This window comes from Ostrea edulis, chromosome 4 (genome assembly GCF_947568905.1).
Source record: "Ostrea edulis chromosome 4, xbOstEdul1.1, whole genome shotgun sequence".
Taxonomy (NCBI): domain Eukaryota; kingdom Metazoa; phylum Mollusca; class Bivalvia; order Ostreida; family Ostreidae; genus Ostrea; species Ostrea edulis.
The window spans coordinates 2388918-2412343 of NC_079167.1; the positions used below are offsets into that span (position 1 = coordinate 2388918).

Genomic DNA, 23426 nt, shown 5'->3' on the forward strand with positions numbered 1-23426 from the left:
GAACGAGGACAACCAATAGCAATAGGTCACCTGAGTAAACTCAGGTGACCTAATAAACATGTAGTGATCATGGCTTATAGTTATCTTTAAGAGGCTAATAATAACTTCCAAGAGGGCTATATGTCAAGTTGATGAGTCGGAGAGGACCTATATAGGCATGCAGTGCCTGCTGTCCAATACTATTGTGAATTTTCATAATAAAATACTGTTTAAATTTTAAAAGTTGACAAGTTGTCCCGATTCCTACGTACACACACCGTCAGTTACCCTTGGGTGCTTCTCTCCATCATCATTTGAGGGAGTGTGTGTGTACTCCAAACCGTGGTTTGCGACGATGATGTACACAATACTACACATATAATGATTACTTAGATAAGACTCGTGCACCATGTAGCGTTAATTCTGATACAATCACAACTCCTCGGGTCTTTCAGTCAGCCCAGAAAGGCGTTGAGGCCTGAGAATGTGCAATTGATTCCAAAAATGTTTGTTCTTTTTGCACGCTATATTATGTCAATTTTGTTCATGACTATTGGTTATGCACCAGTGATCGTTCGCTTTATGACAGCATCTGTTAATTTTGCAACTGAGTCTGTTGATTATTTTAAGCTAGTCAGTTATGTATTTCAGTTTTTTACCCTTTCCGCCACCCATACCAAATCTGTGACTATTTTTATGTTTTCCCTGCTTATAGTGATTCTACTGTCAACCTTACGACTTTCATCACTTCTTAATGGCATTCCTTAAAATATTTACATTTTTAATGTTTTTGCCTTTGATATCTTAACAAATTGTAATGATGGACATTTCCTCATGAATGTGCTGCCAGGGTTGTGAATCTACATTATAATGAAGCTTGATGAACATCGTACATGTAACATTTTAACCACTGGGATCCAATTGTTATAGCATCACAGTTCATACCCTCATGATTTTCGAAAATGAATTTATTTCTTAATAATCATCGAATTTACAACTAGAAGTAAATTTGCAGAACACTTTTATTTCATGAATGCTTTTGGGGTTTTAATAGTATCAAAATGACACCAGTACAAGCCAAGATAGAAGAAAATTAAGATGGAAAAAAATAAAAACAAAAATTTCACAGCTGACAAAATCTCTGGTAAGTGTATGTCATACAAACAATCTTATTACAAAAATATTGTTGGTTTCTAATGAAATGAAAACATTCAATTTCTCAGTAGGAAGATCAGGTTACATCATGCTATAAACACAAAGTCAGAAACTTCAATTCGATAATTCCACTTTGTAGAATTTTCATCAAATAATATGAATCCATTTACTATAAGGTGTACAAGCCACTCTGTAGACCAAGAATATTGGTCCACATGTAAATTTTTTGGCATGGTAAATAAAACATGCTACATATGACACTGGGCAAAACATTCCTCATCGGCTTAATCAGTACCTTCATGGCCATACACTGGTAATTATGCCATACATTAGCAGACTAGCTTATACATTGAGCAATCTACTCCTAATTTACAAAATATTCATACTTGTAACTGTATCATTGGGGGCTGTCATATCGTTATATCAAAATTTTCCACTCTGAATAAGCTATAGTTCAGGTGGCAATACATATCAGTTCATTAATACAGTAGAGAGCAAGCAGTCAAATCAGTCATTTGGATTAAATTACTGGCACAACATGACTAGAAGTAGAGTAAAGCATTGAAATTGAACACTGTATAAGTGTCAATCACTTAAATGTTATGGTGGTTATTGACATGATACCCGATAGTATGGAAAAATATCTGAACAACATTAAAGGGGCATGGACATGATTTGACCTGAAAATTTTTTAATTTTTTTCCCCATTGTTTACAATGCTTAACTAAAGTATTTCTAATGGTCAACCAAAATTTGAACATCAGCTGTTGAGTTATAACTGAGATACAGCACTCGCAATTCTTTGTTATGTAAACAAGGCTCGTGCCATGTTTTTGTTTACATTAGACTGTATAGCGTGTTTAACACAAAAGGAGATGTGCCAAGCACTAAAAACTATTTATTGTGTTAAGAATTCACTTATGAATTGAAAAAAAAAAATCTGCTTTAAAAGAAACATTTACTAGTTTATTTAACCTATGTAAACAAAAACATTACAAGAGCCTTGTTTACATAACAACGACTCGTGACCTCTGTATCTCCCATGTACCTTGACTACTGACATTCAAATTTTTGCTGATCATTAGTAATACCTTAGTTAAAAATCAAAATATAAAATTTGTAAATTTTCAGCTCAAATCGTGTCCATGTCCCTTTAAGGAGGAATACATGTCACAATTTTTCAAACAAATCAATACAAAAATTAAATCAGTAATAATGTTCTCTATCCTTTTAAATGCATCACCTATCTGGTTAGCTCAGTGGATTTAAGGCATTAAGCTGGCAATCTATAGATTGTGTGTTCAAGTTGCACAGGGTTTATAATTTTTATCTCAATGATTTTTCCCACTAAAATTGCAAATTCTTTCAACATGTGACAAAATTTGAAAATTTCCAAAACTACAACAGTATTAATAATGCAAATCCTGTATATTTTATTTTTGAAATTTTTGTTTAGTGTGTAAAAAACCTCCTTAAGCAAATATTCATACAAATCATACTGATCAAATTCTGATATGACTTGTCAAAACGCAAATCATACTGTATGATCAAATTCTGATATGATTTTCAAAATGCATACAATGAAGAAATGAAAATACATGTATCACTTTCAAAGTATGATTATTAGAAATTCCAATACTGTATACACAGAATTTTTAGCGAGGATTTAATTTTGGCATTATCAGTGAGGGTGTTGAGATTGCTAAATATATATTAAGTACTACAGTAACTTGATCCGAAGAGTCGGATCACATCGATTTGACAGGCGCGGATCATCAGATCACACTAGACGCGAAGCGTCGAGTTTGATCTGATGATCCGTGCCTGTCAACAGATCAAATTACTGTAGTAATGATAAATTTATTATATACCCTCTTATGCATTTTAAATCCACATTTAAAAGATACTAATTGTAATCCAAATTATCAAAAATACAGACATACAGTGAAATTATATTTTGTGTATGCAGTTTTGTTTGTGACGCGGTCAATATTCCATTAAAAACGTTGCTTTGATGCATTGTGACGTTATCAGTTTCAGAGGATACTGATACGGAATCAGAAAACCACAGTGTGGTGATCCGGAAAACCACATTCTGTGGAATCCACATTATCAAAAAACGAAACATTGATGGGTATATAATAAAATTCAATATCGCTAACAATTTATTCCTTATTGTAGGTAATAGATATCTTTTTTGGAATCATAATAGTTGCTAATATTAGCTCTCTCTAAATATACATTTATATATACCCATTTTTATGGGAAAATCGCTAAATTTGAGCCTCACTGAAAATTCCACTTATACAGTATATCAACAAATATTTTAGATATATTAAGAAAATCATAACAGAATGGCACCCATAAATTAAACTTCATTTGAAAACAGTGTCATTCTAAAATTCATATACCCGGTACATGTACAATGCAAACAGTATTAACTTGGCTTCCTTACCTCATTAAATATACATCTATATACAACAATGCCATCATTGTATGAAAATAAGTTAAGTGATTTATGGTCTGATTACTTATACTTCATCCTCTGCACTGACTATACATCCCGGACAAATTTTACCACTCATCTTTACAAAGTGAGGAGAAAGGAAATTTAACCACTCATCTTTACAAAGTGAGGAGAAAGGAAATTTAACCACTCATCTTTACAAAGTGAGGAGAAAGGAAATTTAACCACTCATCTTTACAAAGTGAGGAGAAAGTAAATTTTACCACTCATCTTTACAAAGCGAGGAGAAAGGAAATTTTACCACTCATCTTTACAAAGCGAGGAGAAAGTAAATTTTACCACTCATCTTTACAAAGCGAGGAGAAAGTAAATGGGCATGAAGTACAGCAATAAACAAAAAGAAGTACATTCCAAAATGTTGATTTACATTTCTTCAACAACACAGTATGATTTAATATTACAACCTACATAGGAACACCTTGAGTCATCAAATCTGCTTATTTCAGTACACTTGTATGAAATACTTCAATTGTTGTTAAAATGAAACTTGTCATCTTTTCAAGAAGTGTGTATATAAAGTACATGTATATATATATATAAAAAAAAAAAAAAAGCAGGATGCAGTCTTTGCTGAATCAAAGTTTATACTTTGAGTCATTAATTAATAATTAAAAAACAAAACAAAACCAACACTGCATGAAGGTAAGAAACCTAAAAAGCCCAATTTTAACCCTATTCCCTCTCAGTAAATTGTGACAGGAAATGAAATTCATTGTATGGAGTTTGTTCAAATTATTTCAACAGCACAGAATTTCTACCAAAAAATTACAAAAAATATTCTTATCAACCTAGTTTGTCATTTACAGCATGGATAGTTGATTTAGCTTTTGTTCATGAAAAGATGTCTCATATAAATCCAAACATTACTCTCTCATCTAGCAATACTCCAGTTACCAGTTTTATTTCATGTCACACTTTCCTAAAAATGTTAAACTTCAGTAGTCATGTCACTAACACAATTAGATAAATACAGTGAAACCTGTCTAATCATAGACTCCTTGGAAAACCAGGGTGTTGGATTAGACTGGGCAGACTGCATGGTGAAGAGAATGGAAAAGAGAGGACTCGGAATTATCAAGGTTGGAATTGAGACAAATTATTTTGGTGTTGGATTAGACTGGCTTAACTGTATATTAAATTTGTTTACATATATTCCTCAAGAAAATCAGAAATTTGTATTATGTGTACATTATAGTAATGCCTCTTATCACTGATTTCATCGTCTACAACTGATGGTAATCATCCAGTCAATGATGATAACATCTTTTTGCATAGTATGCACCACTTGTGGGGAACTCATAGTATGCACCGCTTGTGTGGAACTCATAGTATGCACCGCTTGTGTGGAACTCATAGTATGCACTGCTTGTGTGAAACCCATGGGATCGATGGTATTTCTACTGCTGAAGCAAAATCTTTATTGTGGATGGTCTGTTTTGAACTTCACGTACCAGCTGTTTCATTTGGGTTACAAAAACTGGATCATCTTTGTTATACAATACTAGGATCAAAAACATTTGATGATGCTGACTGCTCACAGTACATAATACAAATTTCAATTCTGCAGGAAAAGCTGAGCTTATCACACCATGATGTCACTAAGAGTCTGTTTGTCAGTGCTGCTGAGGACCTTGGCTTTCAGTCGTTTAATTTGACGAAGTCGCTCCAGCCAGTTGGAGGCAAATGGATCCTGGGGTTGTGACTGTTGCCTCTGAAGGACGAGGGAGGCAAGCTGTCAGAGGAAAACTTTGTTACTTTGTTGTTAATCACAAACCTTTAATGGGTAAGGCATTCATGACAAGTACAGTAAAACTCATTTACAGCAAATTCCTAGGGTCCTGTTGATTCACTTCATTATATCCATAATTCACGATATCCATATAATGAATTATTTTTACAATTCATTTATGAATTTAGTTTGAGAAGGGCAAACTACAAAGCATAGAATCTGTTGATATGTCTCTGTTTATGGAATGAAATTTATCATTACCATAAAGTTTAATCCTGATCAAATCAAACTTGTCATATAAAAATTCTTATCAAGTGAAGCAAATGAAAACCTGCGTGCGAATACTAAATTGATATTTGATCAAAATAAACATGGGTTTTGGCTAGTTTTGTAAAACAAGAGGTCATTGGTGTCGCCTTGGCCCTGTTGTTCTTCAATATTTTTTTACCCTTTCTATTCCCATGAAAATTTTTGAACCCATATTTGACCTTACTCTAGTACCAAGGGTCATAACTGCTGAGGTGGTCTAGAGTTAGAGTGTTCGCCTCACATGAGGAAGGCCGGGGTTCGAATCCTGGCCGCAAACAGACCTAAGTCGTTAAAAGAGGTAGTGACAGTTCCATCGTCAAACGCTCGGCATCAGGTGTGAATGTCATAGGTCCTTGGAGATGACTTTAAAAACGGATGCACCGTGTCACAGTAGGTGTGGCACCCTAAAGAACCCTCACTGCTCATGAAGTAAGTGCCGAGCATAGGCCTAAATTTTAAGCCCTTCACTGGTATTGGTGGTCTCAATTTAAGTGTAAAATTCTCGAGAGGGACATTAAACAAGATATAATCAATTGGTTTACAGTCCACAAAATTATAGGTGAATCCTTGCAAATGAGTGTTTTTCCTTAATGTCTTCATATTTCACCCCGCAGTGAATACAAAGCAAATGATAACTAAGTTTTATGTACAACTACTTTTAAATTGATTTGTGAATTCCCTAATGAGTTTGTGATATGCAATAGCTAATGAGTTTGTGATGAGTAATACCTAATGAGTTTGTGATGAGTAATACCTAATGAGTTTGTGATACCTAATGAGTTTGTGATGAGTAATACCTAATGAGTTTGTGATGAGTAATACCTAATGAGTTTGTGATGAGTAATACCTAATGAGTTTGTGATGAGTAATACCTAATGAGTTTGTGATGAGTAATAGCTAATGAGTTTGTGATGAGTAATACCTAATGAGTTTGTGATACCTAATGAGTTTGTGATGAGTAATACCTAATGAGTTTGTGATGAGTAATACCTAATGAGTTTGTGATATGCAATACCTAATGAGTTTGTGATGAGTAATACCTAATGAGTTTGTGATGAGTAATACCTAATGAGTTTGTGATACCTAATGAGTTTGTGATGAGTAATACCTAATGAGTTTGTGATGAGTAATACCTAATGAGTTTGTGATGAGTAATAGCTAATGAGTTTGTGATGAGTAATACCTAATGAGTTTGTGATGAGTAATAGCTAATGCGTTTGTGATGAGTAATACCTAATGAGTTTGTGATGAGTAATACCTAATGAGTTTGTGATATGCAATACCTAATGAGTTTGTGATGAGTAATACCTAATGAGTTTGTGATGAGTAATACCTAATGAGTTTGTGATGAGTAATAGCTAATGAGTTTGTGATGAGTAATAGCTAATGAGTTTGTGATGAGTAATACCTAATGAGTTTGTGATACCTAATGAGTTTGTGATGAGTAATACCTAATGAGTTTGTGATGAGTAATACCTAATGAGTTTGTGATAAGTAATAGCTAATGAGTTTGTGATGAGTAATACCTAATGAGTTTGTGATGAGTAATACCTAATGAGTTTGTGATGAGTAATACCTAATGAGTTTGTGATGAGTAATACCTAATGAGTTTGTGATGAGTAATACCTAATGAGTTTGTGATGAGTAATACCTAATGAGTTTGTGATGAGTAATAGCTAATGAGTTTGTGATGAGTAATACCTAATGAGTTTGTGATGAGTAATACCTAATGAGTTTGTGATGAGTAATAGCTAATGAGTTTGTGATAAGTAATAGCTAATGAGTTTGTGATCATCAAATACCTACACCTAGTGTATACTGTAAACTGAATGGTTCACAACCATAAACATCCCAGTGATATGTTAGATTTTTCACAGGTTGGCTACTCGGGATTCTGACCTTGTTTTGTGTAAACAATAGTAGAAATTTCTTTATATATTTATATTAGATATATATACTTTACAGAAGCTGATATTATACCATTATCAGTGATACAGTGAATTCACCATTATCAGTGATACAGTGAATTCACTGCCTGTTCAGATTTAGTGTTACCATGGATTTTCTTATTCCTAGTCTCTACAGAGTCATCTGCTGCATCATTGAAATTGTGTCAATTCTCATTGGTAGTTGTTGCAGACTTACATTTCAATCATTTCAAACTTCAGAGCAATTTTATAAATCTTTAAACACTGAGAATGTGTGAAGTAACACTAAATCTGGACAGTGAGAACATACATCACAGTTGACCGCTATCTGCCTGACCAGTGCAGCCAAGTTGTCATCAGATATGACTTTCGTATCCTTGTGCCCCAAGATGTCTGCTATGTCTGCACAAAGAGAAAGGAATTTTCAATGATAATTTCAAAATAGTATATGCATTTTCAAAACTAATAATATGTCCAATTTCTTCTTCTATTTATGTATCCTTTAACAAATGAATAACAATCTGACTTCATGTCATGCAGTATAATGAAGACCAGATAGGTTAAGAACCGTATTTGACTCCCCAATTTCACTTTAGACTTCATAAATAGAATACAAGTCAAATGACATAGATTTTAGCAAAGGGCAAGGTAGGATACTTAAGGGCCCCATGTGGTCCCCATTTTCACTTAAATAAGACTTAAAACTGTGACACCTAGTAAAAACTTGTTTCAAAATGAATTACTTTAGTAACACTATATAATCACAATGATGAATGTAACTGTCTAAAGCCATATAATTGTCATGTGTTTGAGAAAATTTAGGGTTTTAGAAGAAGATGGAATATTTATTTGGACATGCATTTTGCTTGGGAAAACATGGAGCACACGTTTGCCTATGTACCATTTTTATACCAGAGTTGCAGCTTATACAGGTGTGTAAAACATGTAAGTTTGAGAGGTAGGCAAATCAGTGTTCTATATTTTCTGAAGCAATATATTTTCCAGATTTGTCAGAAATATAGAAATAAAAAATATGTTCAAAGTTAAAATTGATACTTAATTTGGATAGCCATAATTCCGGTTACGGAATATGATTTACATTTCTGTCCATGATGACCTCTCACTATGGGGGCCATATACTGCCCTCATCCTGCCTTCTCCTAAAGTTTACATTTTGGAATGAAAATCTTGTACCATTTTTATACCAAAGACACAGCAAATATGTGTGCATAAAACTTGTAAGTATGAAAGATATGCAAGCATGTATTTTATATTTTCTGAATTAGAAATAAGGAAAAATTTCTCAGAAAATGAAAGACATCCATAATTATCCTTGAATATTTGACTGTCCTATGACATCTGAATATGGTGTAAGTTACCATTGACATAAGTAAGACAGACACCATCTGGTATGTCCTATCAAAAGCTATTGTATTTCATAGTGTCATCTCAAAATGGGGGCTACACAAGGCCCTTATCCCATCTTCTTTTCAAATTTACACATGCATACTGTAGATTTCTTATATGATGCGAGTTACATGTACTTAATTTGGCAAAATCACCATTCAGGGTTAACTTTCAAAAATATAAACCCAAAGGTGCTACGCTCTGAAAACTCAAAGTGTTGCTAAGGATACTTGTATATAGAGATAAATTAAAGTGTTTCTAAGGATACTTGTATATAGAGATAAATTAAAGTGTTTCTAAGGATACTTGTATATAGAGATAAATTAAAGTGTTTCTAAGGATACTTGTATATAGAGATAAATTAAAGTGTTTCTAAGGATACTTGTATATAGAGATAAATTAAAGTGTTTCTAAGGATACTTGTATATAGAGATAAATTAAAGTGTTTCTAAGGATACTTGTATATAGAGATAAATTAAAGTGTTTCTAAGGATACTTGTATATAGAGATAAATTAAAGTGTTTCTAAGGATACTTGTATATAGAGATAAATTAAAGTGTTTCTAAGGATACTTGTATATAGAGATAAATTAAAGTGTTTCTATGGATGCTTGTTGCAAATTAACATGAAATGTGTAAAGGATAATAAGGAATCTAAGGTGCACAATCTGTTCATCTATTCCTACTGGGTACATACCTATGCTGTGTAATTGTAAATTATCTATCTAAGATTTACAAAGCATTAAAATTGTGTAAATAGGATGAATAATGAAAAACACACAGCAAGAGAATTATGTGCCAAGAATAATGTGGAAAGTAGAATCTCTAAAATAAAAAAATGTCTGAGGAATGGATTCAGTTCATAGCTTGTTAAGTCCTATTGTTACATGGAATAATGGTGGGTAGATGGCAATGGAGAGCAGCTGGACATTGAAATACTGTATGAATAGCACACAAAGAGCTCTATTTGAAAGCTAGTCAGGAAATACATTGTGGAGCTGATTAGTCACCAGGTAGAGTGTTAATTAAGTGCACCGCTAGGGTACATCATACGCCCATCTGCAATTACATGTACATGATGAACATCTCTTTATGTGTTTGTTTGTTTGTTTGTTTTGATGTTTTCTGACACACTCAACAATTTTTCAGTTATATGGTGGCGCCCAGTTTTTATTGGTGGAAGAGAGAACTCAGATACAATGTACCCGGGAAGAGACCACCGACCTTCCGAAAGTAAACTGGGAAACTTTCTCACTTACCGGCGCGAGCGGGATTCGAACCCTCGCCGACAGAGGTGAGAGGCCGTGTGATTTTGAGCGCAATGCTTTAACCACTCGATTTATGTGTTTGAAGTCAATTTTCTGGAAGAGGCATCAGCTGACCAAGTTTGATAGTCTTACACCTCACAATGTGAAACATGTGACCCGGACATGAAAAAGTGAACAGATGGACAGGAAAGTCTATACCATAATACAGTCCGTCAATAGACGGGTGTATAAAAAGCAAAAACTACAAAGAACAAGATGTGTTTGTGAAACACTGCCTCCCATACCATGGTTAAAACCTACTGTGACAAATATGACCTTTGGGATATGACCTTCACCATGAACTGAACTAGAGCTTTAACTTGGAAACTTTTAGTTCATGAAATACATCTACAAAGTCTCCACCTCAATTTCCAATAACAGGCCCATGGGCCACAATGCTCACCTGGGTCACCTTGGCCCATAATTAAAGATTTTCTATATACATTTTCATGTAAAACTTTTATCCCTATTGTGGCCCCAACCTACCCCAGGGGCCATGATTTTTACAAACTTGAATATGCACAATGTCAGGAAACTTTCATGTAAATGTAAACTTCTCTGGCCCAATGGTTCTTAAGAAGAGGATTTTTCAAGATTTCCCCCATTATATTTGTATGTAAAACTTTGTTCTCTATTGTGGCCCCACCCAATTCCGGGGGTCATGGTTTTAACAAACTTGAATCTGCACTATGTCAGGACGCTTTCATGTAGATTTCAGCTCTTCTGGCCCAGTGGTTCTCGGGAAGAAATTTTTTTAAATGACTCCACCCTATTTTTGCATTTTCGTGATTATCTACCCTTTGAAGCGGGCATGACCATCATTTGAACAAACTTGAATCCCCTTCACTCGTGGATGGTTTGTACCAAGTTTGGTTGAAATTGGCCCAGTGGTTCTGGAGAAGATGAAAATGATAAAAAATTACGGACAGACAAAATGTGATCAGAATAGCTCACTAGAGCTTTCAGCTCAGGTGAGCTAAAAATTAGGACCAAGTTGAAGACGGAGAGAAATAGGCAGACATACAAGCCAAAAACAATGATCATCATGTGCATAGGTACACTAAAAGCAAGCCCTAGACGTTAGCGTGACAAGCAATATCTGGTGATACCTGTTGTTATACTGTCTTTGAAAGGCACTTCAATAAAAAGAGAAAAAATGCATTTTTAAGGGCTAATTTACAGTGGATTGTATTTCCTTCAGAACACACATAGATTTTTTTCTTCTTCAGAACACACATAGAGAGAAAGAAAATGTATAAATATACCAACATGTCATAACATGGATTACAAAGCTATATGTTGATAAATGTACATAGATTGTATGTACAGTGAAAATATATCAATACACATTGGTGAGGGGCATTAAACCAGTATCTAAATTTATATAATGGCCATAACTCGTACTGACGTAATTTATGCAAGCTTAGTCACATAATCAGAGTTGAGTTTGCAGAAAAGCAGGGGTTAATGAAGTCATGCTACAGACCAAACAGCTACAATGGCACCAATCCTTATGAGGCACATGAGAAATGAAACAACTAACGAGAGAATTTTAAACATGCTATTTGTAAACTTATATCTGACATTTAAGCTTTGATATTCCTTCTGGGTACAAACATTTACTAGACTTCAGAGAAAGGGAAAATTAAGAATTGTTTGAAAGCTCAGCATAGCTGTTATGTTCCTGTTAACAAAGCAAAAAGACATGTATCCAGCATCAGTATTTCTAAGAATCTTGTAGGTGATACCAAAACAAAATAAAACATCAAAACATGAAACCAAATGTGGGTTTACATATTGTTTTGTATAAGATCATAATTACAATGTTGTTTTGTATATTTCACCATCAATAAATTCTTTTTTACAAGCACTTTTGTTATTTCTGTATATTTGAATGAAATCAAAATCAGGGCAAAAGTGATTTTTTTAATTTTTTAAATATGTGTATCAAAAATCCTTTTGGACCCAATATTTTTCTCACCCAATGAACCACGGGTCACACCCATATCAACCACGGGTCACACCCATTTTGGGCCCGAACTCTGTGATACCATATAAATATATTTATTGTATTACAGAGTTTGGGCCCAAAATGGGCCTAGCCCCTGTGATATCAACTAAATGATTCTGAGAAACACCGGTACTTCAAATCTAGCATTTCATTAAAACAAAATAGTTACATGTTTCCTTCAAATCTGCGTGAATAAGTGAAAAAAAATTAAAAATAAATAATGAAATAATTTTTTTTCTAATCAACTCTTTAATAGCATTTTGACTTTTAGATATCCTCATTTTCTTACCTTCTTTGGCCTGTAAGGTTACAGCATTGCTCTCATGATCAAGGGGGCGAATCACAATGTTGACATAGTTAAACTGACCCTATACATGAAAAGTAAAGTGGGTTCATTTTCAAGTCAAGATAAAAAAATATTGATGCAGTTGAATAGATGATACCAACATGTATCAGCATGTAAGGTTTGATGAAAATATCTTGAATAGTTTCTTTGAAAGTGAGCCAAACACAGAGCTAAACGCAGAGTGTAAAAGAAGGACAGAAGACGGACATGACAAACACAATATGCCCCAGCCATATTCATGGTGAGGCATAAAAAAGAAATTGTGTTCAATCTCAAATATCATCATTAAAAACATCTGTTTCCAGATGCACAATTTCATCTTGTCATGTGACTTTGTTTTTGGTGTCTCTTCTATAGCTTCAGTGTTACCTTAATTACTCCAATCTTGTAGTCATCATTGCTGTCATTGTATACAATGGTAACATAGTCATTTCCTATGTGTAACTTCTTGGCATTACAATTAGGGTCACCCTCCCTGTTTGGCATCAGTGTAGCCACATGGAAAATCACTAAAAAATAGTAGATGCATCTTAACTATCTTTGTATTTAAAATATTAACACAGGAGATTTTTCAGGACAGTTCAAAGTGACCTAACATCACTGCAATCACTATTGTTAACTTTTATGTGAGCAGCGACATCGCCTTCACATGAAAATAAGGTTCACCTGAATGATTTCATATAAAAACAAAAATAAGGTTCACCTGAATGATTTCATATAAAAACAAAAAAAAGGTTCACCTGAATGATTTCATATTTCATATAAAAACAAAAATAAGGTTCACCTGAATGATTTCATATAAAAAAAAATTAGTTTGAAGCTAGCACTGAACAGCTTGAACTCAAAAATTAGAATTGCAGACCTTTACTTGCACTTATCCCATTTGACCAGTGCATTTTCTTGCTTACATAAGTAAGGAAACATTTTTTGTAAGTTAGAATGAAAATTTTGATAAGTTTGTTGTGTTTTTTGTGCAGAGTTCAACATGCATCTTGCAGCCAGCAAGATTGCTGAGCCCCACCCACCTCCCTTTCCAACATGTGGATTTTCTAACTTAAATAATTACAGAAAACATTTTTAAGAGTTGTTAGAGTTTTTTCCCCTTAATTTTAGAAATGCAATTCCTTGAATTTATCACTGTTTTTGTGTTTTAAATGAAGAAGATTTGAGTTTATGTATTTTTTCTTCTGTTATCATTCTACAAATATTCTATCATCAATACCCAAGTTCTAGTCCAGGGTCTGGTATTCAGACTGGAAATCTCCAGCAGTTTGTCAAATTACTCGATGCATATGTGTTTTCTGGTACATAATACGTCCGTGAGAAGGTTATATGTAATACGCCCGTGAGAAGGTTATATGTAATACGCCCATGAGAAGGTTATATGTAATACGCCCGTGAGAAGGTTATATGTAATATGCCCATCAGAAGGTTATATGTAATACGCCTGTGAGAAGGTTATATGTAATATGCCCATCAGAAGGTTATATGTAATACGCCTGTGAGAAGGTTATATGTAATACGCCCATGAGAAGGTTATACACAATACGCCCATGAGAAGGTTATATGTAATATGCCCATGAGAAGGTTATACACAATACGCCTGTGAGAAGGTTATATGTAATACGCCCGTGAGAAGGTTATACACAACACGCCCATGAGAAGGTTATATGTAATATGCCCATGAGAAGGTTATACACAATACGCCCATGAGAAGGTTATATGTAATACGCCCATGAGAAGGTTATACACAATACGCCCATGAGAAGGTTATATGTGATACGCCTGTGAGAAGGATATATGTAATATGCTCATGAGAAGGTTACATAGGGTGTTTTCATTATAAGATGTTTGTTTGATTGATTGAATATTGTCCCTCTCGAGAATATTTCCCTCATATGGAGACGTCACCACTGCCGGTGAAGGGCTGCAAAATTTAGGCCTATGCTTGGCGCTTACGGCCTTTGAGCAGGGAGGGATCTTTATCGTGCCACACCTGCTGTGACATGGAACTTTGATTTTTGCAGTCTCATCCGAAGGACCATCCCATTTAGCAACTTACGACAAGCAAGGGGTACTGAGGATCTATTCTAACCCGGGTTCCCACAGGTTGTGACATTGATTAGCAAACATGGCAAAAATTGCAGGAGTTGTAGAACTTCACTTAGGTACGTAGTATCAGCCATCATCAAGCCGTGACATATATTGTTTTGCAACATATGAATAAAGGAAGGTCAGCAATATATTACATGGTCTTTTAAATTTTCATATCTATTCAGGGTTTCTTATTCTATATATGGGTTAACCCCTAAATCTGTGGATCATACGTTTGAATCTTGCAAAATTTGAATTTTCTAATGTCACAATAAAATGTACTTTTACAAGAGTTTATGCAAAATCTATTACATCAGCTCAATATTATATGAATGTAATAATGTCCTCCTAAACCTCCCTCAACAAGACATCCATTTGTTGAGAATCAAAATCCTTGCAATACACAAATCTTCAAGTTGTTTACAAAGGCCCTAGCTTTAAAACTGAGAGGAGTTTAAAGAACAAACCATGCACTCACTTTATATTTCCTCACCACTGACTGTTAAGTTCAACAACTTGTAATTTTCTCAAATATTTAAGAATATCAAAATCCTTGCCATATGCACATCTTCAATACCCATACAAATACTCTGTAATATACGATGGTCCTCACTTATTAGACATACAAATCATGTAAAACCAAGAGTTTGTGTGGAAAAATCTCCCTAAAATTAATAAATAAGTTCAACACAACATCAAAGAAAATTATAAAATTGTTGAGAATAAAGATCCTTGCAATATGCACATCTTCAAGTTGTTTACAAAGATCCTAGCTTGAAAGAGGAGCTGAAAGTACAAACCAAGCACTCAATTATAATATTTCCTCAAAACTGACAGTTAAACAATTTATTCAAAAATTGAAGACAATCAAAATCCTTGCCACATGCACATCTTCAATACCCATACAAACACTGTAAAACAATATGGTCCTCACTTGAAAACTGTTGAAGGATTTAGCTGGACAAATTATGTACCCTCCATATAACACTGATTTTCAAATAAAGGGGGAAAACTCCTGCAAGAGAGGTTGAAATGGATCAAAATTGCAACATGATCTAGAGTGACCCACAAAGAAGCTACAAAGCAAGTTTCAGCTTGATATGTGACAGAGAAATGAAAATGGAAACAGAAAACCCCAAACGGATTGACGTACAGACATCACTGTACCATAATATGTCCCGTCTAAAGATGAGCATACATATTTATCATTATTACAGTGACTTGATCAAAAGAATCATTGACAGGCGTGGATCATCAGATTAAACGAAATGTGAAGCGTCGAGTTTGATCAGATGATCCACGCCTGTCAATAAGATGTGATACAACTCTTCGGATCAAGTTACTGTAGTAATGATAAATTTATTACACACACACTTATGTATTTTTAAATCCACATTTATAAAATAATATTAAATATAATCCAAATTATCAAAATCACAGACATACAGTGAAATTATATTTTATGTATGCAGTTTTGTTTGTGATGCAGTCAATATTTTCCACAAAAAAGCTGTGTTGATGCATTGTGATGTGATACAGAATCAGAAAACCACAGTGTAGTGATCCGGAAAATCAGATCACACTCTGTGAAATCCACAGTATCAAAATTGAAACATTGATGGGCATATAATCAAATAAAGTGCACCGCCACAGCACATGATACGTCCGTCACATATTGTTAACAGTATAGATTGTACCCATTAAAACATTTTTTTTAATATCACCTTAATTAAATGTCACAGTGACCTTAAAGTAGGATGCGACACACCTTCTACCTAAGATGCATTAGTTGACCAATTTTGGTGATTCTAGGTCTAATAGTTTTCAAGTTATGAGCCGGACAAGTTTTTGCCATATATGGCCATATCTTCTTAATGAAAAGTCACAGTGACCTGGTTTTAATGTGCGACACACCTTCTACCCAAGATGTATCTACAGACAAAGTTTGATGATTCTAGGCCTTGTAGTATTTAAGTTACGGGTCGGACAAGAAAAAGCTAACAGACGGACGGACAGACGGATATCTTCTTAATGAAAAGTCACAGTGACCTGGTTTTAATGTGTGACACACCTTCTACCCAAGATGTATCTACAGACAAAGTTTGATGATTCTAGGCCTTGTAGTATTTAAGTTACGGGTCGGACACGAAAAAGCTAACAGACGGACGGACATGAACGCCATACCATAATACGTCCCGTCTTAAGACGGGCGTATAAAAAGGTATAGACATGAATCGAAACAGCTTTCATATTCTCTCTCTTGTTTTAAAAGCAGCATGATCAAGAATGTAGGGATAATACCAAAGGGAGGTAACAATGAACACATCATGATCAAACACAGTCACATAAAACAAATTTTGGTACTTCAATAATAGTTTCCGAGGATTGTTTGTTGGCACCTAATTGATCAGTATTATAGATGTATAAACTGAAGGTTGGCAATTATTTACATTTTCCTGTATTTTTTTTTCCAAATATGAATACTTTTAAGTATATAAATTAAGATATCATTGAAATGTAATTCATTTTTAAACGTTATAGCTGAAAACACCTGACCTTGACCTGTCCCTATATTTAGAAATGATTTCCATATTTGAAGGATGGTAACAGGAAATAGTCCAAAAAAGACAAACTCTTAAACGCATAAACAAACCATCGTATAATATAGTTTAAGTGTTATTTATCATTCTAAATTCAAATAAAAGGTAAAAAATAAACGAGAAAATATACTTTTCAACAATTTCAAAAATGCCGTGAAATAGGTCACCGAGTTCGAGGAATGTGTATATTCACACATGGACAGACGGCACTAAAAACTGGAAACAAACTGCGTCTTCATAGTTGCCAGTGACAAGCATTGGATTTCAACAGAAATTAAGCAGAATACACTAAGTGAATGTGTGAATGCACACAGAGTTTCGTGGAATATACAGTAAGAGATTTATTGTATTTTTATGTGAATTTTCAAAAAATTGTGACAACTGACCAAAATAGAGATTGACGGAATCATAAGTTATTCTTTACCACGCAGAGGAAAAAATTAAGAAACAGCATCAGTAGGTCCTACCATGCATGGATTCATCCTGCCAGCTGTAGGCAAACTCTCCATCCCTACCCTGGCAATCCAGCCCCCCAATGTACACACGGTCTGGTTTACAGTCTGACAGGTTTAGTAGTTGTCCAAGTCCCTGTACAAAGGCTGCATAGCGCTCAGAACCGTACTGATTGGACAGAATACCCTTCTCATCATTTATCTGTAATTTACAATAATCATTATAAAATGGTCAGCCAGGTCTTTCTGAATAATGAATTGAAGGGGAAAATAAGAATCAACTAACCTGTCCAGGTCCCACATAAATGACACCAATCTTATGAGTCTCATAAGGATGAATGTGATCCATCATCTTCAAAGCTCTTGCAGTGGTCTGAAAACACAAGTTTACAATTCATATATCATATTTCTAAACACAGAATGTACTAAATCACAGTATCAAAAGACAACAACGTCTAACCTCATTCTGTGGAATAATGATTGGGGCTGAAGCATTGCTTGTCGCAGAATTAAACACTCCATCATAGTATAGCTGTAGAAACACAAAGCTGGGGCTGATGCCCCCTCTGCCTGAATCCTTGTTGCTTGACCGGGCGGCCGACCTCAGGCCTTCCCTCCCTGACTGGACCACAGATATTGTATGGCCTCTAGCCTTTCGAAAGTCGGGCAGTTCTTTCACTTCATCATGCAGTGAGGAAGACTCTGAGCTTGGTGAGGGGCTGGCAGGGGAAGCAACACGATCCTGCCTGGAAAGAGGATTGATGGAAAGATCCTCTGGCTGTTGAAGTTTGGATGACAGTAAGGAGCCATCAGATTTGTCATGGATAATCTCCTCCTTCCTATCAGCTATCAAATTGTCTATCACTACAATTTCTGACTGACTGTCTCTTGGGTCAAGGTTCTCACCACTGGAACTAAGCAGGGATGGGGAGGAGTTGCTTCGCTGTACAGAGGTGAACTTTAATTGTTCCCTGCTTAATGAAGAGTTGGGAATAGGCAGTCCATTTAGATTCGACTCCTCTTCCTGCAAGGTAAAATCCATTAAACACCATTAACTTACAATCAAATACCAAAAAACAAATCAATTTACAATTAGATAACAAGAGGCCCATGGGCCACATCGCTTGCCTGAGTCACCTTGGCCCATTTTAAAGATTTTCCCCTACATATTTGCATGTAAAACTTTAATCACAAACCTACTCCTGGGGGTCATGATTTTAACAAACTTAAATCTGCACTATGTCAGGAAATCTTCATGTAAATGTAAACTTTTTTGGCCCATTGGTTCTTGAGAAGATTTCTATAGATTTTCCCTTTATATTTGTTTGTAATACTTTGATCTCCTATTGTGGCCCCACCCTACCCCTGGGGGCTGTGACGTTAACAAACTTGAATCTGTACTATGTAAGGAAGCTTTCATATAAATGTAACTTCTCTGGCTCAATGGTTCTTGAGAATATTTTTAAATGACCCCACCCTATTTTTGCATTTTTGTGATTATCTCCCCTTTGAAAGGAACATGGCCCTTCATTTGTACAAACTTGAAAGCCCTTTACACAAGGATGCTTTTTGCAAAGTTTGGTTGAAATTGGCCCAGTGGTTCTGGAGAAGAAGTTGAAAATGTAAATGGTTTACAGACGGACAGACAGACGGCCGAAGCACAAACATTAAGTCCCCTTCGACTTCATCGGTTGAGGACTAATTAAAGTTTCCATACACATATTTGTAAAGGGAGTTATTTAAGAAGTTCTTATACAGTACCCTGTTATTCTTGACACGATACACAATGATTGTATACATGCCAGATACTTTAGAATACAGACATGATACACAACGATTGTATACACGCTCGATACTTTAGAATACAGACACGATACACAACGATTGTATACACGCTCGATACTTTAGAATACAGACATGATACACAATGATTGTATACATGTTCGATACTTTAGGATACAGACATGATACACAATGATTGTATACATGCCAGATACTTTAGGATACAGACATGATACACAATGATTGTATACATGTTCGATACTTTAGGATACAGACATGATACACAATGATTGTATACATGCCAGATACTTTAGGGTACAGACATGATACACAATGATTGTATACATGCCCGATACTTTAGAATACAGACATGATACAATAGGATTAACATTATGCCTTATATATTACAGGATAAATGAGTAATAACAAAATTCTCAACAAGTGGAAATGTATACTTTAGGAAATGTTCCTTCAACTTCCTTAAACAATATATCATTAGCTTACAACATCTACCAGCTTGACACCGTTCTATCAACACTATTGTAAAAAAAACTACAGGAAATGGATTCCAACACTACAACCTGTATTTCATATCTGTCTGCCAGAACAGATAAAGATTCATGCAACTTTCAAAGAGCAATTTAAAATTTCTCCAATCTAGTAAGAAATTGCTGACAGAGATATGTGTTCAATGCACATTGTGTTAAAATGTATTTTGTAAGTAAGTCATTAATGGCTCACAAAAGCAGTTATATTTTAACATACATACATTATTCTTATTAATCTAAATTCACAATTACATTATCTGTTAATGTATATATTAAATATTTCATTGAATTTGATACTTTATCATATTTTGTAACACAGCATGTTAAAACAAGTGGCGAGGCCTCATCTATGGGCTTGATCAGCCAGATATATTCTGTAGACAACCAGTAACAAACCTAAAATCTAATACGTCTTGCACAAAAAACTTGCTTTTTAAATAAAGTCTTTTTCATGTGCCTGAAACTGTAGCTATATGGTCTTCCATCCTTCACATCTGTTCAATACTGTACCTCCCGACCTGTTGACTACTGTAGCTACACATCTGTTCACTACTGTAGCTACAGACCTGTTCACTACTACAGACCTGTTCACTACTACAGACCTGCTCACTACTACAGACCTGCTCACTACTGTAGCTACAGACCTGTTCACTACTGTAGCTACCGACCTGCTCACTACTGTAGCTACAGACCTGTTGACTACTGTAGTTACAGACCTGTTCACTACTGTAGCTACAGACCTGTTCACTACTGTAGCTGCAGACCTGTTGACTACTGTAGCTACAGACCTGTTGACTACTGTAGCTATAGACCTGTTGACTACTGTAGCTACAAACCTGTTCACTACTACAGACCTGTTGACTACTGTAGCTACAGACCTGTTGACTACTGTAGCTATAGACCTGTTGACTACTATAGACCTGTTGACTACTGTAGCTACAGACCTGTTCACTACTACAGACCTGTTGACTACTGTAGCTACACACCTGTTCACTACTACAGACCTGTTGACTACTGTAGCTACAGACCTGTTCACTACTGTAGCTACAGACCTGTTCACTACTACAGACCTGTTGACTACTGTAGCTACACACCTGTTCACTACTACAGACCTGTTGACTACTGTAGCTACAGACCTGTTGACTACTGTAGCTACAGACCTGTTCACTACTACAGACCTGTTGACTACTGTAGCTACAGACCTGTTGACTAGTGTAGCTACACACTTGTTCACTACTGTAGCTACACACTTGTTCACTACTGTAGCTACACACCTCCTCACTACTGTAGCTAGACCTGTTCACTACTGTAGCTACACATATGTTCACTACTGTAGCTACCGACCTGTTTGCTACTACCGACCTGTTGACTACTGTAGCTACAGACCTGTTCACTACTACAGACCTGTTGACTACTGTAGCTTCAGACCTGTTGACTACTGTAGCTATAGACCTGTTGACTACTGTAGCTACAGACCTGTTCACTACTACAGACCTGTTGACTACTGTAGCTATAGACCTGTTGACTACTGTAGCTACAGACCTGTTCACTACTGTAGCTTCAGACCTGTTCACTACTACAGACCTGTTGACTACTGTAGTTATAGACCTGTTGACTACTGTAGCTAGTATGTATTTTCCCATGTTTTTAAAAGCAGAGAATAAAAATGAAATGCAATTTGAATTTCTAATTGTTTCAGAATATAAAAGAAAAAAATCTCTGCTAACAATACTGAACAATATTTCAGATATTACCTTCTTTTCTTCCTCAGAAATCTCTATCTCTTTCATGTGAACTGGAGAAAGAAAATCAAATCTTAATTTACATCTGGATAAATCAATCATAAATCAATATCACATCTCAACTGAAATTTACAGGGAGAAAATTTATAAATTAGCAATTTAGCATCTCACTCTCTATATCCCTCTTTATCAGAATATTCATACAGAAAAATGCTGAAATTGAAATGCATTTAAATGCACGGTGTAAACAGTAATTTTTAAATTTATAAAATTTTTGTGCATATTTGGTGCAACAACGATCAAATCCCTTGGAATATATGCTTATTTTGAAAATTTCATTATTTGATTAATAAATCAGATAATAATGCATAGATACAATTATAGTCAGCAAGTGAATCGCCTTCCCTGACTTCAACATCGCTGTGGTAACACATGGAAAGCAATCTGTTACAGAATTTCTCAAGTTTACTCTTATATAACTTCTATAAGTTTACTGAAGGGGTGGGGGTGGAGGTGGGGGTGTTCTATTTTTATTTAAAATGTCTGTCACTGATACTACAAAACTACTGTCAGGGAGACATTCTATCATCAATGTCTGTGATACTAAAACTACTGTCAGGGAGACAGTTTATCATCAATGTCTGTGATACTAAAACTACTGTCAGGGAGACAGTCTATCATCAATGTCTGTGATACTAAAACTACTGTCAGGGAGACAGTTTATCATCAATGTCTGTGATACTAAAACTACTGTCAGGGAGACAGTTTATCATCAATGTCTGTGATACTAAAACTACTGTCAGGGAGACAGTTTATCATCAATGTCTGTGATACTAAAACTACTGTCAGGGAGACAGTTTATCATCAATGTCTGTGATACTAAAACTACTGTCAGGGAGACATTCTATCATCAATGTCTGTGATACTAAAACTACTGTCAGGGAGACAGTTTATCATCAATGTCTGTGATACTAAAACTACTGTCAGGGAGACAGTCTATCATCAATGTCTGTGATACTAAAACTACTGTCAGGGAGACAGTTTATCATCAATGTCTGTGATACTAAAACTACTGTCAGGGAGACAGTTTATCATCAATGTCTGTGATACTAAAATTACTGTCAGGGAGACACTTTATTATCAATGTCTTTGATACTACAAAACTACTGTCAGGGAGACAGTTTATCATCAATGTCTGTGATACTAAAACTACTGTCAGGGAGACAGTCTATCATCAATGTCTGTGATACTAAAACTACTGTCAGGGAGACAGTCTATCATCAATGCCTGTGATACTAAAACTACTGTCAGGGAGACAGTTTATCATCAATGTCTGTGATACTAAAACTACTGTCAGGGAGACAGTCTATCATCAAGAGTTAAGAAAAGGACAAACACAGTATGACTTGTAGTAAGGTCATTCTTGCATCAATTCATTCAGTTCATATGACTATGTATATGAACACAAAACTGTAGGTTGTCCGGGTAGCGCAGTTGCTTTTCACCACTGC

General features: G+C 35.2%; 1 protein-coding gene across 5 annotated transcripts in view; it reads right to left on the minus strand.

Moving 5' to 3' along the window:
* Positions 1-983: 983 nt before the first annotated feature.
* The window catches only part of LOC125669842 (tuberin-like), a 72998-nt gene continuing 50555 nt past the window's right edge, over positions 984-23426 (minus strand). For 2 of the 5 annotated variants that reach the window (XM_056161594.1, XM_056161598.1), the window contains 10 exons: positions 21928-21968; positions 18304-18867; positions 18130-18216; positions 17859-18045; positions 13067-13206; positions 12641-12719; positions 12521-12535; positions 11450-11476; positions 7938-8029; positions 984-5393 (listed from right to left, as the gene is read on the minus strand). In XM_056161594.1, coding sequence (XP_056017569.1) covers positions 5244-5393; positions 7938-8029; positions 11450-11476; positions 12521-12535; positions 12641-12719; positions 13067-13206; positions 17859-18045; positions 18130-18216; positions 18304-18867; positions 21928-21968 — 1382 coding nt within the window. In that variant the 3' untranslated portion in view covers positions 984-5243. The remainder of the gene's footprint in view (positions 5394-7937; positions 8030-11449; positions 11477-12520; positions 12536-12640; positions 12720-13066; positions 13207-17858; positions 18046-18129; positions 18217-18303; positions 18868-21927; positions 21969-23426) is intronic. The other 3 variants (XM_056161595.1, XM_056161596.1, XM_056161597.1) reach the window with 3 other exon arrangements.